Below are 15,542 nucleotides of genomic sequence, written 5' to 3'. Positions count from 1 at the left end.
ACAGAAGGCCGCAGACAGGTTTCACGCATGTCAGCTTTTGAATCTCTTTGGTTGTTGCGTGTTTTGTGACCACGAGAACCAACGAGATTATCGCTTATAACAACAAATGACAATTTGACAATTGTGTAAAAAACATAATTCGAGGTATGTTGTCTAAAATGTTTTAAAATCTTTCACATTTCTCAAGGAAACCTTTTCTGAAAAGCATCTGCTAAATAAATAAATATAAACGTCATCTTGTTACTGGTTAGTCTGAATGACACACCGACACTGGAAACTGCAACCAAACGTTTTCCAAGGACATGTGGATTGTGTGTGAGTGCGACAGATAGAGCTGGTATGGAGCAGGATCTGCCGCCGCTTTAACACGGGCCTGATGTTTTAAAATAAAGCAGCCTGTTTGCTTTGATGTTGAGGGGCCTCTAAAGCAGACGGTCTGATTCAATAAAGATCACCGCTGCTTATTTCACTCACGCCGTAAGCTTAGCCTTCACTGCGAGGTGCTTTTATTGAGGTGAGACGGGAGAAGAACCACGAGAATTCAATTTATGCCAACAGCAGATGTATTTTAAACCCCTCTCCATCTGCATCCCGCTGAGGTTGTGGAGCTCACTGTGCACTTCTGGTGAATGCAAGTATTTCTGCCGAGAGAGTGACAACACAGGGTGCTCCGGGCTGCTGAGATATATTTTGACCTGCGGCTGTTATGAAAAATAATCTGGTTAAATGTGCACATACATCAAAAATTCAAGTTGAGAGAAAATTGTTTTAGCAGGAAGGCAATTGAACACATGCTTGTCACCAAATACACGTTAGGTGGTGTCAGAGGGAATTAGGAGGCCTAATATAAATCTAAATAGTTTTAGTGTTGGGATCCTTTGATTTTTAGTACGCAGACATTGAATATTACCAGAATTTGAAATGATGGAAAGACTGAAAAGTGGATTTTGGCTGAAGTTTAAAAATAACAAATGTTGTATCTTTAGAAGTGTACAGATGCCCAAATTGTGTCGATGCACCTGCAGATAATTTGCATTAGCAAAAAACAAGGTGGGATTTAAAGGAGACCACCTAGGAAACCAAGTAAAATACAAAACAAAACCGATGTGTGATGACACAAAATAGTTACCTTTCTAAGGCATGCAAAGAATAGTCACATGTTTGACATTTGTGACCCTGGACAACAAAACCAGTCAAATGGGTCAGTTTTTCGAAAAGTTGGGTTTTTGCAATATCTGAAAGCTGAATAAATAAGCCTTTTATTAATGTATGAGTTGTTAGAATAGTACAATATCTGGTACAGATACAACCGTTTAAAATCTGAGAGTGCAAAACAATCTAAATATTGAGAAAATTGCCTTTGAAGTTGTTAATCAGGGGCACTGTGGAAGGCCATCCACTCACAAAAATAAAGTTTTTATATATTTAGGAAGGACATTTTTTAAATATCTTCATGGAACATGATCTCCACTTAATATCCTAATGATTTTTGGCATCTATAAATCTATAATTGTGACCCATACAATGAATTTTTGTCTTTTACTAAAATTGTTCCCGTGCAACTAAACATGACTATAAACATCTAAAGGGATGCTCTGTTTCAGTGCTCCCCAAAGAATGTGGCCCTCTATTCATATGATTGCTAGATCATAGTTGGAGAAATTACTGTGGAATTTGAGAATTTGAGCCCTGTTTAAGGGGGAAGAATATTCTCCATCTGACATCAAAAGCAGAGCTTAGGTCCGTTTCTGGATGGAGCTAATAAGAGTCTTGTGGAATGGCTTAAAGTGTTGGAAGAGTTTATTATTTGAGGATGGATCTAATTTGACTGCCGGAGAAGTTGAAAGAGCCTTTGACCTCAGAGCTTGATCCGAGATAGAAATCATCTGCACATCTTTAGCTTTTGTGTGATATGGCCCATTTATTTGTCACTCAAATGTGTCCATACATCTCTCTATGCACAAACTCTGTTAGAAATCCCTACTGGCACATAACTATGACTCAATAAATACTTTTTGAAAGATTATGCAGGGATTGACTTCACTTTCTTCAGCAATACGGGAATACGAAAGGACAGGTGTATTTTTATGAACATTATTCAACATTCCAATATAGAACTCAATATTTTTAGATGGATCCATGGATCCGGAGGAGAGGATTGCCAACAGCATGTTGGGCAAAATACGCATGCAAAAACATGAAAACTGGTTGTTCTTGCTGTTTTTTAAAGTGTCATGAACTTTGTATTCAAAATGTTACATAGCTCACAAAATGTAGTTTGCTGATTCCTGACATGATTTCCCTTTATAATATAATTTCCCCTTGTATTCCTTATAAACAAAATTAGATGTCAAGATATCCCAAGTCTTATATATGCAATACAAAGAGAATCATGAAGAGTAACGTGGATATTATCTTGGGTATTATTATTCATAGTTTTTCATGAAAACAACTATGATCCGGAGATTCTGAATGAAACCACATGAAGATCCTGAGCTCTTCTGTGCTCAATGGAAACTGTGTGTGTGTTTCTCATAGCATGTCCTGTTCAAACACGCAGCCACAGTTTTCCACATTTGTGCAATAATTCTTAGTTCTCAGTCCTTATAAGTTCAACTTTTTCTTCTACACCTTCAACTCAGAACTCTCTGGCCTCCTCAAACTGTTTGTAATAGTCCTCATCCTGAGGGTTCTCTACACATTTCTGACTGTTATTGGGAGGTCGAGCCTGGTTGTAACGGCTCCAGTCACCCTTGCAGATGATCCACGGTAAGATGTCCACTTTGTAGTGCAGGTCAGCCGAGAACTCTGTGCTGATGAGGTTAGGCGTGCCGGACCCTTTGCCACGTGTGATGAGCTTCATGCTGTCGTCGTAGCAACAGTGCTGGGCAGCAAGCGTGGTGGATTCCAGCGTAAGCATGGACCGGATGCAATAACGTGCGGTGGGTTTGTATATCTCCAGCTTCTCCTTTGGCCCGCTCGCGTCTTTCCAACGGAAGTGACGTCTGGTAGGGGCATCGTGGACGTCTGCAGTGCTGTAGGCCACCTCGGTTGGGTAAGAGCAGGGGCAGCTGGGTAAGTCGTTGGCCACTTTGCTCATGTATTTCTTGAGGAACTCGCTCTTGCAGTTCATCCAGCGCTCGCAACTATCCGTGTCTGAGGAGCAACCAACATCAGCATCATTAATGTAACACAGTTGAAGTAATATGAGATTATGATGTTCATGTAAATACAAGCAATACTGGAACAGGGGGTCATGTTGGTAATAACCTACCCACGCCGAAGAGCTCTGTTGCATTAAACTCCTCCGTGCCGGCCAGCAGACTGACTTCTGTCGCAGCTGTCTTGAAGGCATCTTCGATCCCTGCATGTAGAAATTTTTATTCAATGTTTTAATATTAAAATATATATTATATGTATATATATATATAAATGACGTTATATATAGACAGTAACTATACAGCAGTATGTAGATTTTCTTTGGGTAAGGGAATTGATCACAGCCTCACCTGGGCAACTGGGCATGTCACAGGTCCGGGACTCTGTGGCGGTGCAGGCGTAGCCGCATGACCTTGTCCTTTTCTGGTTGCCATTTTCACAGGTTACACTGCACGGCGACCAACTACTCCAATCTCCTTCTCCATCTATATAGTCTAACGGAGGCAAAAACAGGTCAAAAACACAATCTCTGGCAGTCCGAAACTTGTGGAGTTCAAGCACAAGTTGTGTTCACAGGTCCCCGTTTAAATCTGATTCAGACCGTATGTTTCAGATACCTGAGGCGCACAAACCCGTCTGCTGGCTATACTAATAGCATACCTCTCTAATTGGCTGATCCACAAGGGAATGTGTGAATGAGCCAGGGCTGCATACTTAAGCCAACTTCCAGCTACTTTTTAAACAATGACCTAGTAGTACTCTTCAACTCAACCTGTGTTTCAATGAAGAACAAAATACAACGGATACTTTACTAGACAACAAACACCTAAAAAGCTATCGGGACGGGTGGAGTATTTGCTGCTAGAAATCTGATGCAATCTATGCTTAGAATTAGGAGAGCTTAAAATAAGGACATCATTTTGATTTTGTAGTCTAACTTTTATTATTAAGAAGCATTTTTAAGCTGCAATTTTTGCCTCGGTTTTGTCATCTCTTTTTGAAACATAATATTTCAGGTTATTTTACGTACATATATCTACACACAAGGGATAAAGTTAAATCACCTCAAACTGACATTTCGCACAAAATTATTACACCCTTACAAATCACATAATTTGTAATGTAAGAACACAGCTTTGAACACTTTTAATGTAACTGCTCAATACTTTAAACGTTACAGATTTGTGCCTCTCTCCAGGTATTTGTCTTAATTCGTTTAGGCCAGTAACTACAGATACTGATTTAGGATAATTGTTTGACTGATATATGGTTTGATGCTCATATTATTCAATTTCATTCCACAAGTTCTGAATATGTGGTCACATCCTTGGTATATGTTTTACTCAAATAGCTTCCATCCATATATATATATATATGTTTACACACAGACCATCCGTCTAACCACAGTCTATATCCATTTCAAAGAAGTGGTTATTGGTCTTAAAGCAACATTACCGGCTCAGTGCCGTCAAACCACATTGTCACAGTCGAGTGCAGTCTGACACAAATGCAGCAACATGTTTGATACCCACTTGACCCAAGTTCCGCTAATATAAACTAATATGACAATCTACAACACTATACCCAAAACCATCCAACATACAATGCTACTCATGATGAATAGACACTACAAATCTAAGTATTTATTTGTCTGTATGCGATCACCGTAGCGCATTGATCAAAGAAAATTCCTCCGAGGCATAAAGGGGTTTAGGCAAGCGGTGACAGGGTAAGAATGTGTTTGACAGCAAGTCTGATCTCTGCCAGTTACACATATTCACTCATTTAGCTCCACTTTACCAAAGATAGAGCGATGGAGAGAGAACGAGAGCTATTAGGCTAAAAGAACAGATGCTCTGGATTCTCTCGTCCCCCCTTTGATGTTCAGGAGTGCTTTTTATCAAACAGACACACAGAAATCTGTCAAAGTCTACAATCGCAAACTGTAAAAGATGCTCTGCCCCTGTGATAGAGTTATATATCGTCTGTCGTGCAAAGCCATTCATTATGACATTAACTTGCCGCGTGCCGTAACGTACCGTATTCTGTCTGGGTTCTGCTCCCCGTGCCGGCAGCCCCTCTTCGTTCCCAGTCAGCGAGGGGCTTGAGGAAGTTGCTGTCTTCTGTGTTGCTCTCGGGGGGGTAGTCCTGTTCCTCGGGCACCTTCGGGGTTGAGGCTGAGGATGAAGATGAGGAACGTTGAAACCAGTTCCTCCAGTTGGGAGACGTCCAGCCCGGCTTGTTTTCTTTGCGAGTTCCCTTTTCAGACTCAGGCTGTTCAAGACTGTCCACCACTTCTATAGTAACCTTTTTATGATATATTAGTATTGTTATTGTTGTACATTATTTCATTGAAATACACAAGCAAATAAGCAAAGTAGACGGTACATCCATAACTTAAAGTGATAGGATTGACACAAAACACAAAAGAAGATATTCTGTATAATATTGGTAACTGGCCCCCATTCACTTGGTTTGGTTTTGTGTCCTTACAATAGAAGTGAATGGGGGCCAGTTAACAACATTCCTCAAAATATCTTCTTTTGTATTCTGCGGAAGAAAGAAAGTCATACAGATTTGAAAAGACGTGAGGGTGAGTAAATGATGACAAAATTGTGACTGAAACTTTTCAGTCAAGTATCTGCTTTGCATATAGGAAAATATGAGCACCTGTTTTCAATTATCTAAAATATTGCAATATGTTTTTTTTTCAGGATATTCCCATATATTTTTGTTTCATAATAAAAAACAAACATTTTAAATTCCATGCTGTGCTATAAACCAAAATCAAACGCTGCACTTTGTATCAATCCTTTCTATTGCAATTGTAATTTGTTTATTTGCACATGTTAAGAATAATCATTCAGATCAAGTGTGTTTGTTGTACTGAGTGATGTTTTGTGAGGGGAAATGTGTGATCTGCTGGAGGGTCCAGATGGATGTCGGCTTAGGTCATGGTCATGCACCCTGGCTCACTCGGAGAGGCGGCAGTGACACCCCCACCCCGTCCAAACATACTACGAGTAACATGTGCCTCACAGATTGGGGCAGAGGGGTGGGCTTCCCCTCTTCAACCCTCGCTCTCTCTCCACCTAAACATCAAGTTCAAAGGGCCTCTCAGCCTCCTTAAGACCATGAAAGCCAGACGATGCCTTGGATCAAAGATACCCAATGCCCACCCCCCCTCCTTCTCACCCCAACCCCTCACACACATTCACTCATTGCCCGCTCCCTTCTTTGGACATTGATACACTTTATCTGTTCTGGGTTAAGATTTCCAAAGTTTTTCTTGTGATGTGGACCGAGCCCGTATGGATTGGCTGGCCGGTGCTGTGCAGGTGGATGTTGTTATGGAGCCTCCACTACAGTGGGTGAATGTTAGGGGTTGTTTAAATTGTGTGTTTGTGAGTGTGTGTACATGAGTGAGAGAGATAATGTGTGGGGGCTAAAGACTTCTTTCTTGAATAGAGGTGCTGATGTGCAACAGGGCTTTCGGCCACATTCTGTGTGCCAACATTTGGCTTTATTATGTGCTTGGTCGGCCATGTCTCCTTCAAAATTCTTTGTTTTGTGTAAGCAGCTTTACAATTTCTATACAAGAATGCATTTGTTATCTTTCATTACATTGCATAATAAAATAAAAAAAATGTTTAAATATATATTTACTATCAATATATGGAATTCAATCATTTAATATGTCCTTGAAAATGTATTGAATAATACATTGTTACTATATAACAATATAACAAAATTTTAAATTATACATAAAGAATTGCAGCCTTGCATTCAAACATAAACACATGGTTCCAAACTAAGGACATTTAAATATTATTATATTACTTTACTTTACGTTACGTTACATCATATTATATTATATTGTATTTTATTAATTCCTATCTTTGTAAACTAAAACCAAATTAACTAATGACTGAAAAATCATATTTGCAACATTCATGTGTTTTTTTTGCAACATGCAATAATACGGTTGTGTAGTGAATGATGTACATTGTCACAAATGAAACCATCCCATCCAATCATACCCCAAAAATCTGATTTTATGGGGTCACAGAGGGTCACATTATGACCAAGGGTAAATGCAACACATGACTAATGATGTAAAACTTGGAAAAATGTGTTATTACCTGTATATTGGGGTTCTGTTGATTTATGTCTGCTTTTGAAAGATCAGGGATCTTATGCAAATCCAGCACGAAACCTCCAGGACCGTCTCTCTGCAAACTGCCCCCCGTCACTTGACTCTGAACCCAGGGCTGAGATGCTGGACTGTGATTCACTCTGGACTTTCTCGTCCCAGACCCCAGCTGAACGGAGGAGGTGCTTTCTGCATTGACCTTATTCTGCGTAAATCAAAAACAGAAACTATCAGACAAGTGGAAAGTTTTTCTTCTATAAGAAGTTGATTTATTATGAAAAATGCTATAGGAAGATCGGAGTGAATCATTCAGGTATAACAATCGGCCTGTGAATCCACTATAATAAACCTTGTGTTGGACTGACAGAACACCTAGACTATCATGTTTAAATTCACCTTATGACATTTTTCAGCAGGTTTGGAAGTTGAATATTAGTATTTATTGTATTTTGAATTAGCCAGCCATAAAATGCTTCAAAAGAAGAATTATTCTAACACAAATCTTTTTTTTCAACTGAAAGGTGCGACTGAAACCTAGCCAGCTTTGACGCCTCTCAAACCAGCCATATGTTCCCGAATCAGACCTTAAAGACAGAGATCAAGGGAAACAATACTGGTTTCATCCAGCTGAGCTCAGCACTGTTTGTTTACACAGAGAAAGATTAGAGACATTAGCAGCTCCACTCACTCAATCTCACCTCTGATGGCATCATTTCCCACAGGTGCTAGATTGCCCCTTCCCACCTCATAATATAAACACAGACTAATGGCATTCTGGGAGTTCTGGAGCACTTAGGCCAAAGTTTGAGAACCAGAATGAGTCTTACAAAAACCTTACAAAAATGATACTTAAGATCATTTAAAGGGAAAACATTGTTTGATAATGTGTTCACATGACCTTTGTTATATATATTTAATTTTGTGACAAATAAAAAAAGCATGTTTTCTTTTTTTTTTAAAGAATAGTTGACCCAAGAATGAAAATTCTGTCATGATTTACACACCCTCAAGTTGTTCCAAAACTGTATACATTTCTTTGTTCTAATAAACACTAAATAAGATATTTTGAAGAATGTGGTAAACAGAAAAGTTCTGTCGCACTTTTGACTACCATAGTAGTATTTTTCTATGGAAGTGACTTGTGCCCCAGAACTGTTTAGTTACAAGCAGTCTTCCACATATCTTTCCTAGTGTTTAGCAGCACAACAAAATTTACACAGGTTTGGAACAACCCGAGAGGGGTAATTTTTGGGTCACCTCTGACCTATCCCTTTAACTACTGTGGGCCTAACTCCTGTCTGCATCAGTTTGAAAAGAAAGATTTCTGGCCCACAACGGCTTTGTTTTTAGTTGTTGTTTTGCCGTGGAGCAGCTGAAATAGATATAATGCGAAGCTCGTATTGCAAAATTGTTGTACGCCGAGCCTGCTGACCGAAAAATACACTTTTCCCTGTCAAAGGGGTTTGTAATCGTTTTCCCTTAAGATTGCCAAGGCATGTGTTCGCTGTCACATAGGCACACAGGGGGCAATTACTCCACAATTGGACTGCTATAAGTAGCTTGTAATCATGCATACTGAGCTAGACAATAAGATCAAAGAGCACCATCAATCTTTTGTCTCTTCTTCCCCTCCCTCTCCCTTTCACTCAAGCCATTTCGTTTGACTGCTTGAGCGATACATTGCGCCGTGGCTTGCAGTGCAATCCCCTTGAGGTACTAAGAAAAACACGGGCTGCTGTATAAAGCTGTTTAACGCTGCGTTAAGGAGCCGCACGGACAAGCATTACTGTTACAGAGCACATTGATAACATTAAAATTTTTTAGAAATTCGAGGGTCACATGAGTCTACGTCTCCTGTAAACATCTGTCAAGTGTAACTGCCAGCTCCTGTTACAGTTATACAACTTCTTTAAAAATCCCACAATAAAATAAAAAAGTCCCCCCCACAGACACACAACTCAACCACCCACCACCGGCACTTTTCGGTGTCTACTTCCTCCTCCCCGCTTCCTCCTCATTCCCTCTGCCTAAGAAGCATGACACCAGTTTCAATTGGGAAGCTCTCAGGGGGTCTTTCCCAAAGAGCGGACAGGAAGCTAGGGCTGGACACACCACAAAAGATGTTCAAAGCAACAACACCTATACACAAAAATTACCTTTCTGAAAGAGGAAATACCATTTTTGGTAATTGTGTTGAATGCTGTGGTATGATGAATAACGAAATATTCATTGCTGACACATTGTGCTGAAAGGAATAGTTCAACCAAAAACAAAAATTCTTAGTTCATTACTCCTACTATGGTAGTCAATGGTGGCCAAGAACTGGCTTGTTACAAGCAATCTTCCAAATATCTTAACTAGTGTTTAGCAGATCAATCAAATATACACAGGTTTGGAAGAACTCGAGAGTGAGTAAATGAAGTCTGAATTTTCATTTATGGGTGAACTGTTCCTTTAACTTAAATCCAATAATACAACTAGTCTTTCTTTATACGCTTTTGTTTGGTTGTCTCATGATTTTCAGGTGCAGGTGCTATACATCCATCCACGCCTGAAGCTATCTGAGATCAAAAGCTCTGCCCAAACCTGATTATGTCCGTGATATTCTATGTACATTCCTGACATATTTCCAACAACCGTGTATGAAATAAACATGTTCTGAGCAGAGTTCAGTTCCAAGACAGCGTCCAAACTCCCCACACAAAACCACAGACCTGACCTCCAGGTCGCCTTTAAAGACACCCTCAGGATCCATTCGCTAACCTTAGCCACTGACAGCAATGAAGCCACTGAACAAACTGTTGAACTAACTTGGAAACGTTTTACTTAGTTATAAAAGATTATCATAAAATGCTAGTTTTCGAAATAAAGAGTCAAACAGCTATTTAACTGCATCACATTTGAGACCTACTGTATGTGGATAAACGCACATTTACAATGGTGTTGTGCCGTTTGCGGGCAGACAAAGGCATCTCGGTGTCATACTAAAAATACATCAAAAAGGCAGCCGCAGGGTTTTTAATGCTCACAACAAAGCCCTGTTGATCTCAAAGCCTTCTTGACCCCTGCTCTGTTTTCTAGGAGCGTTGCACTTGCTCTGTAAACAGATGGCAGAACACTTTTAGCCGAAATCCGCACAGACTCATTAAAGGCAGGTCTAATCTGAGCTAATGGCTCATAGGGACACTCCAAACAGGGACCGCTTTCTGTAGCCCTGCGAGTCAATGATCTCTGTTTAATAGCGTAGATCAGATTGGTTGCATGTTCGATCTATTTTTGCCCTGAAGATTTATCTGACCAAAACCGAAGTTAAAAGCAAGATCATGTGAACAGGATGCTTGGATGACACTGAAGGACCAATGGTGATAAATGATAGCCTGCAGCTAAGAGTAAGTGAACATCGCTGACCCCGTGCCCGTGCTATGTCAAAGCTTCATGACTATATACTACAAATCGATGAATTATTGAATGGACGTCAAATATCATGACATCTGTGACAGTCTTTCTGTAGCTTGGTAAAATGTTGCATATAAAGTGCAAAGGTCATGCGTTTGATCCCAAGGAAGCACACATACAGATCAAATGTATACATTGAAATGCACTACAAATCATTTTGGATAAAAGTGTAATGCCAAATGCATAATTTAAATCTAATGTAATCTATAAAATGCTGAATTTTATCCCAAATTCTCACTTCCATATTGCAAAGAAATTAAATGTATAGTTGCAAATGAACATATATAAGTTGAGGTATTTGTCCATATATATGTCCATATGGATGGGTGCAAATATCACAATGTAAAACAAATAAAATATAACTTTGGGGGGGGTCTCGTGAGACCCTTATACAGTAAGAATAAACTCACCTGCACTTGTGAGTCCTGCTCTGCGCTCACAGTGTCATTCCCCTGCTGAAGCGGACTGCTCCGCAACACAGTGATGTGTAGAGTCAGTAGAAGGAGTCCAAGCAGTAACAGCAGCTCCGCCGCCAGCCGCAACATCCTCTTCAGCCGACCGCTCTTAGGACCCTGCGGTGATGCCGGGGTCCCTCCGCCGCCTCCCGCCGCCGCAGACACTCCGATCTCCGGATCCGCCGCGGACGAGGAGCCGCAACACCACTGCGGAGCCACCTCGGGGTCCAGAACAGCAATATTCACGCGAAAAATAGTGAAGGACTATTTTTAAAAGTCTAAACGAATTCACATCTGACAGACAAATCAATGAGTTTTACAGCTCCTGGGTGGCTGTTTGCCTTTAAAATAAAGTTTATTCCTATGAATGCTTCACTGATGTCCAAAAGAAGACTTCACAAACCATAAAGGCAAGTCCTACAGATAAGAACTTCACACTTCAAATCCTTGTACGATTCCATTTGGGTATTTCACATTTCTTCTGCAAAAGTAAAAAGTGAGGGTATATGAAGGTCTGTGTTTTAATGGTGCGCATTTGCACAAGATCACACAGTTCTATGACCGTGGAACGTTCCGCTCTTCCTTGAAATAAAAACACAATAAAAGCAATCAAATCTCAGACAGATTCAGATCCTCGTGTTTTCTTCTCTTTCACGTCCATTGTAAAACTTCTGGTTTGGAGACATGGTCGCGCTCCGGTGAGTTGCGCAAACTGTGTTGTCAACCTCTCCAAACGCCAGTATGTCTTCAGGGATGAAGGCTCGCTCACTGTAAACCCATCTTCAATATCCTCGAGAATCCAGAGTTTCTTGAGTTTATAACTCAACTGAGCTCTGTCCTTGTGGGTGTATGAAGCGCTCTTGCGCAACAGTATCCACGCACGTATACGCGCGCACCTTCTCTGTAAAAGTGTCCTGTCAAATAACACACGACACCGCACCTCAGGACGTGTGTGTTCCCCTCTGTCGCTCTGTGTTTTTAGTCCAGCACAAACACACTCAGACTCGTGCCCATGAAGCCTTTGGTGTTTTTATATCCCCCCTCTTCTGTTGGTTTGCCGTCACCTCCCCTCCTTACTGATTTAACCCTTCTCTTGCCCCATCCCAACCAGCGCACTCATCACCGGACTGTTGAGATGCCTTTATCGATATCTGTTGTAAATTTACCTCAAATCTTTTAAATGACAGTTTAAGATTAAACTAATGTTAGATGACACAGTCAATTGTCAATAGAAATTTCAACTTAAAGGTAAAATTCAAAATGCTCCATTGATATTCACAGGGTGTCTATTTAAGCGGATTGTTTCAGATATTAATACTTTTATTATTGCCCTGGGGAGAAAATACATAAGTGACCCTTGTGTCCCGGGGTGTGATGGGGCAAAGTCTCACTATTGATTTTAGATTACATTTTTGAACGTAAATTAGAAAATTGTATACACACCTTTCTGAAATAGCTTTAATAAATGAAAGAAATCAGAAAAAAATATATATTTTTATTAATAAATGTCCATCATGTGATAACTTGCTCAAACATTATATTCATGAAAATGTCAAAACTACTATGAAAAACAGGAATTTCGGCAGCTGTAACAATCATTCTTTGCCCAAATCCTTAATTTCAAACTTTGCTCAAGTCTCTTTTTTGCAAATCATTTAAAGTGATTAATTCAATTAAAGTGATTAATGGGCCATCATTTGTAAAGTCCAAGAGGTCTCATTTTTCTTTGAGTGATTCTAATGGTAATGAATGTACCTTAATGTGAAAAGTGATAATTACTGATGTAACAAAATGAGGGTCTTTTTGAACTCGTCCAAATTTCACACTTCCAGGAATGTGTGGAGATGGCACAAGGTGTCAAAATTAGCTTTTGTTTGTTCTTCATGGGTCGTCTAGGAGTCCACATCAAAAAGTGTGACAAATGTTTAGCTCTTGTCCTGAATTTGTGTATTGCAGGTTTTACCATGTGGAGTGTGAGAACAACTAAACTTGCTGTTAGTTTGATCTGTTTGCCTTTCGAGACATTTGCATCCTGAAATGTCGGTCTGTTTTACACTTCAATAACATTTTGAAAGGATCCCATCAAGACAGTCAAATTATCCGTCTGATCTTATTTGGTGCCGTTTATCTCCACATCTCTACTTCATAAACAGGACAACAAGGAATCTTCAGCCATATCAACTGAGAATAGCTTCACAGTTAAAGTGGCACACATTTCAAAGGGCGGATGAGTAAGCTAGCTGGGCCCCTTCGTTGATGGTCAGTGCTTAGACAGATGTTTTCTTCAAGTGCATTGCAGCGATGGTAGCACAGCAGAAGGAAGAAGACTTGACTGGACATCTGTTCTCCAGACTGACTAGACCCTTTGACACGGGGTGGGGGAAACTGATGGAGAGGGGCCCATCCTGTGCGTGTCCATGTGTGTTTGTTCTCTTCGCCATTTGCGCTCGTCTGCTGAACCGTCGTTCTGTCTTTCATTTTCCTATAAACAACAAGGAACTTTTTTCTCCGGTTGGGCTGTCGCAGCCAGCGAATCAAAGAGCAAGTCATCAATCTAAGTATCATGCTCAGAGTTACAATGGTGATAACTCACGGGTCGCCCTTTGTGGGGCTCAAACCTACAACACTCAAGCCATTCGCTGATTTTTATCCTGGTGCATGTGGAAACAGCAGCAGCGATTTTCTCACCTGCTAATCATCCACAGAGCAAGAGTTTTCTGGTTGTGCATTGCTTTAAAGAAATTAAATGAACAGAAAGTGTGCCAAGCATACATATGACACTTCTTTAGTATGCATGATATCAACAAGCATTGAAACCCAAAAAGGAACATCCAGTCATTGTTTACTCACCCTCTTGTCATTTCAAAGTGTTTGACTTTCTTTCGTCCGCAAAGCACAAATGAAGATATTTGAAGAAAGTTTGTCACCGAACACCAATGGCCCCTACCCACTTCTATTGTATGGACACAAAACCAATGCAATTGAATGCTGGCCAGCTCAAAACATTCTTCAAACTATTTTATTTTGTGTACTGCAGAAGAAAGAGTAAATGATGACTGAATTGTCCTTTTTGGGTGAACTATCACTTTGTGCTTAAACATCTACATTTCTCTTCATTCTCTCCAATTGTACTCAAAACATCACAATGGCGCTTAGAATTCAATAAATTTGTCAGAAACTTTCTTTCATTAGCTCCCATTAGCTCGAGTGCATGCCTAAAATGGCACACAACATCCAACAAGTCTTGCCCTTAAGTTCCTCAGTCCTGAAAAATCTTCATCACTATGGTGTTGGTATTCTTGAAATAACATAAACATTGCTTCAAACACCAGTGCAACAAGTGCAGACTAGAGCTCATCTGTCTAAAGGGGTTTACTATCGGTCTTTACCCCCCCCTGCATTAATCAAGTCATTATCCCACATCTGCGGAATGTGCATCTCTATACTAATTGCTAGGTTAAGGTGAATATTGGCCCTCGTGCAAAATAGCTGGCATGTTTAGCCGCAGCTTCAGACAGAGCTTTTGGGTCTCTTTCAAAAGTGACAATTACGTTTTTTCTTGCTTATTCAAAGCAAAGATGGTAATTTGGTTGAACATGTGCAGACACCACTTTTCATCCTTAGAACAAATGTTTTGTGCAGCAAAATAAAGTCAGAGGTTATTACTATATTTAGTCAGGTGATATGTTTTCTATAGAAACTATTTTAAATTGTAGAAATGCTTGACAAAGTGGTGTTTGCTCATACATGCAAAATGTCCATAATGCTTGCAACATTTCCTGGGTGCCATGCCTTGCTTTGCTGTAACTCTGGTTTAATGATCCAACGTGATAGCTCGGTGATCGCTTAGTTATAGTTCATCCAAAAGTGAAACTTCTACAGTCTTCATTTCATACACTCTCTTGTCTTTCTTCTGCAGAACACAAAAGAAGATTACCATTGACTTGCAATGGTTTTGTATTTCTACAATAGAAATGAATGGGTACCACCCTTGTTCGGATACCAACATTCTTCAAAATATCTTTTTTTTGTGATCTGGAAAAGTACGTAAGTCATACAGGTTTGAAATGACAAGAGAATGAGTAATGACGACAGAATCTTCATATTTGGGTGAATTATCCCTTTAAGGCATACCCGTTCCGCTTTAAAGTGTTCCAATTAAATCTTGTCAATTCAAGCATCAATCACGAAAAAATTACTACAAATTAAAAACACAAAATGATTATCCTTCAAATGAGCAGTCGCACCGTGCCGAAAAAGTGCCAACACAAATACACAAAACACTTAAACTTTCCAAGCAAACATTTGTTAACAATCAA

The 15,542-nt window shown here is 39.9% G+C and overlaps 1 protein-coding gene across 1 annotated transcript; it reads right to left on the bottom strand.

Annotated features, from left to right (window-relative positions):
* Positions 1-1,442: 1,442 nt before the first annotated feature.
* ism1 (isthmin 1) lies at positions 1,443-12,228 on the bottom strand. Its single transcript, XM_056760616.1, has 6 exons — positions 11,179-12,228; positions 7,302-7,517; positions 5,199-5,466; positions 3,510-3,653; positions 3,275-3,364; positions 1,443-3,156 (listed from the first exon to the last, which is right to left on the bottom strand). Exons 1-6 carry the CDS (start codon positions 11,311-11,313, stop codon positions 2,639-2,641), a joined length of 1,371 nt encoding a protein of 456 aa, XP_056616594.1. The 5' UTR covers positions 11,314-12,228; the 3' UTR covers positions 1,443-2,638.
* Positions 12,229-15,542: the final 3,314 nt, after the last annotated feature.

The sequence above is a fragment of the Triplophysa dalaica genome, chromosome 11 (assembly GCF_015846415.1).
Source record: "Triplophysa dalaica isolate WHDGS20190420 chromosome 11, ASM1584641v1, whole genome shotgun sequence".
NCBI lineage: Eukaryota > Metazoa > Chordata > Actinopteri > Cypriniformes > Nemacheilidae > Triplophysa > Triplophysa dalaica.
This window is presented reverse-complemented; position numbering and strand designations above follow the sequence as displayed.

Coding starts and splice junctions, on each gene's coding strand:
- ism1 (XM_056760616.1), bottom strand. CDS start 11,313: ATGTTGCGGCTGGCGGCGGAGCTGCTGTTACTGCTTGGACTCCTTCTA. Junction 7,518..11,178: donor AGCAGGACTCACAAGTGCAG/GTGAGTTTATTC, acceptor TGATTTACGCAG/AATAAGGTCAATGCAGAAAG. Junction 3,365..3,509: donor TGACATGCCCAGTTGCCCAG/GTGAGGCTGTGA, acceptor TTCTACATGCAG/GGATCGAAGATGCCTTCAAG.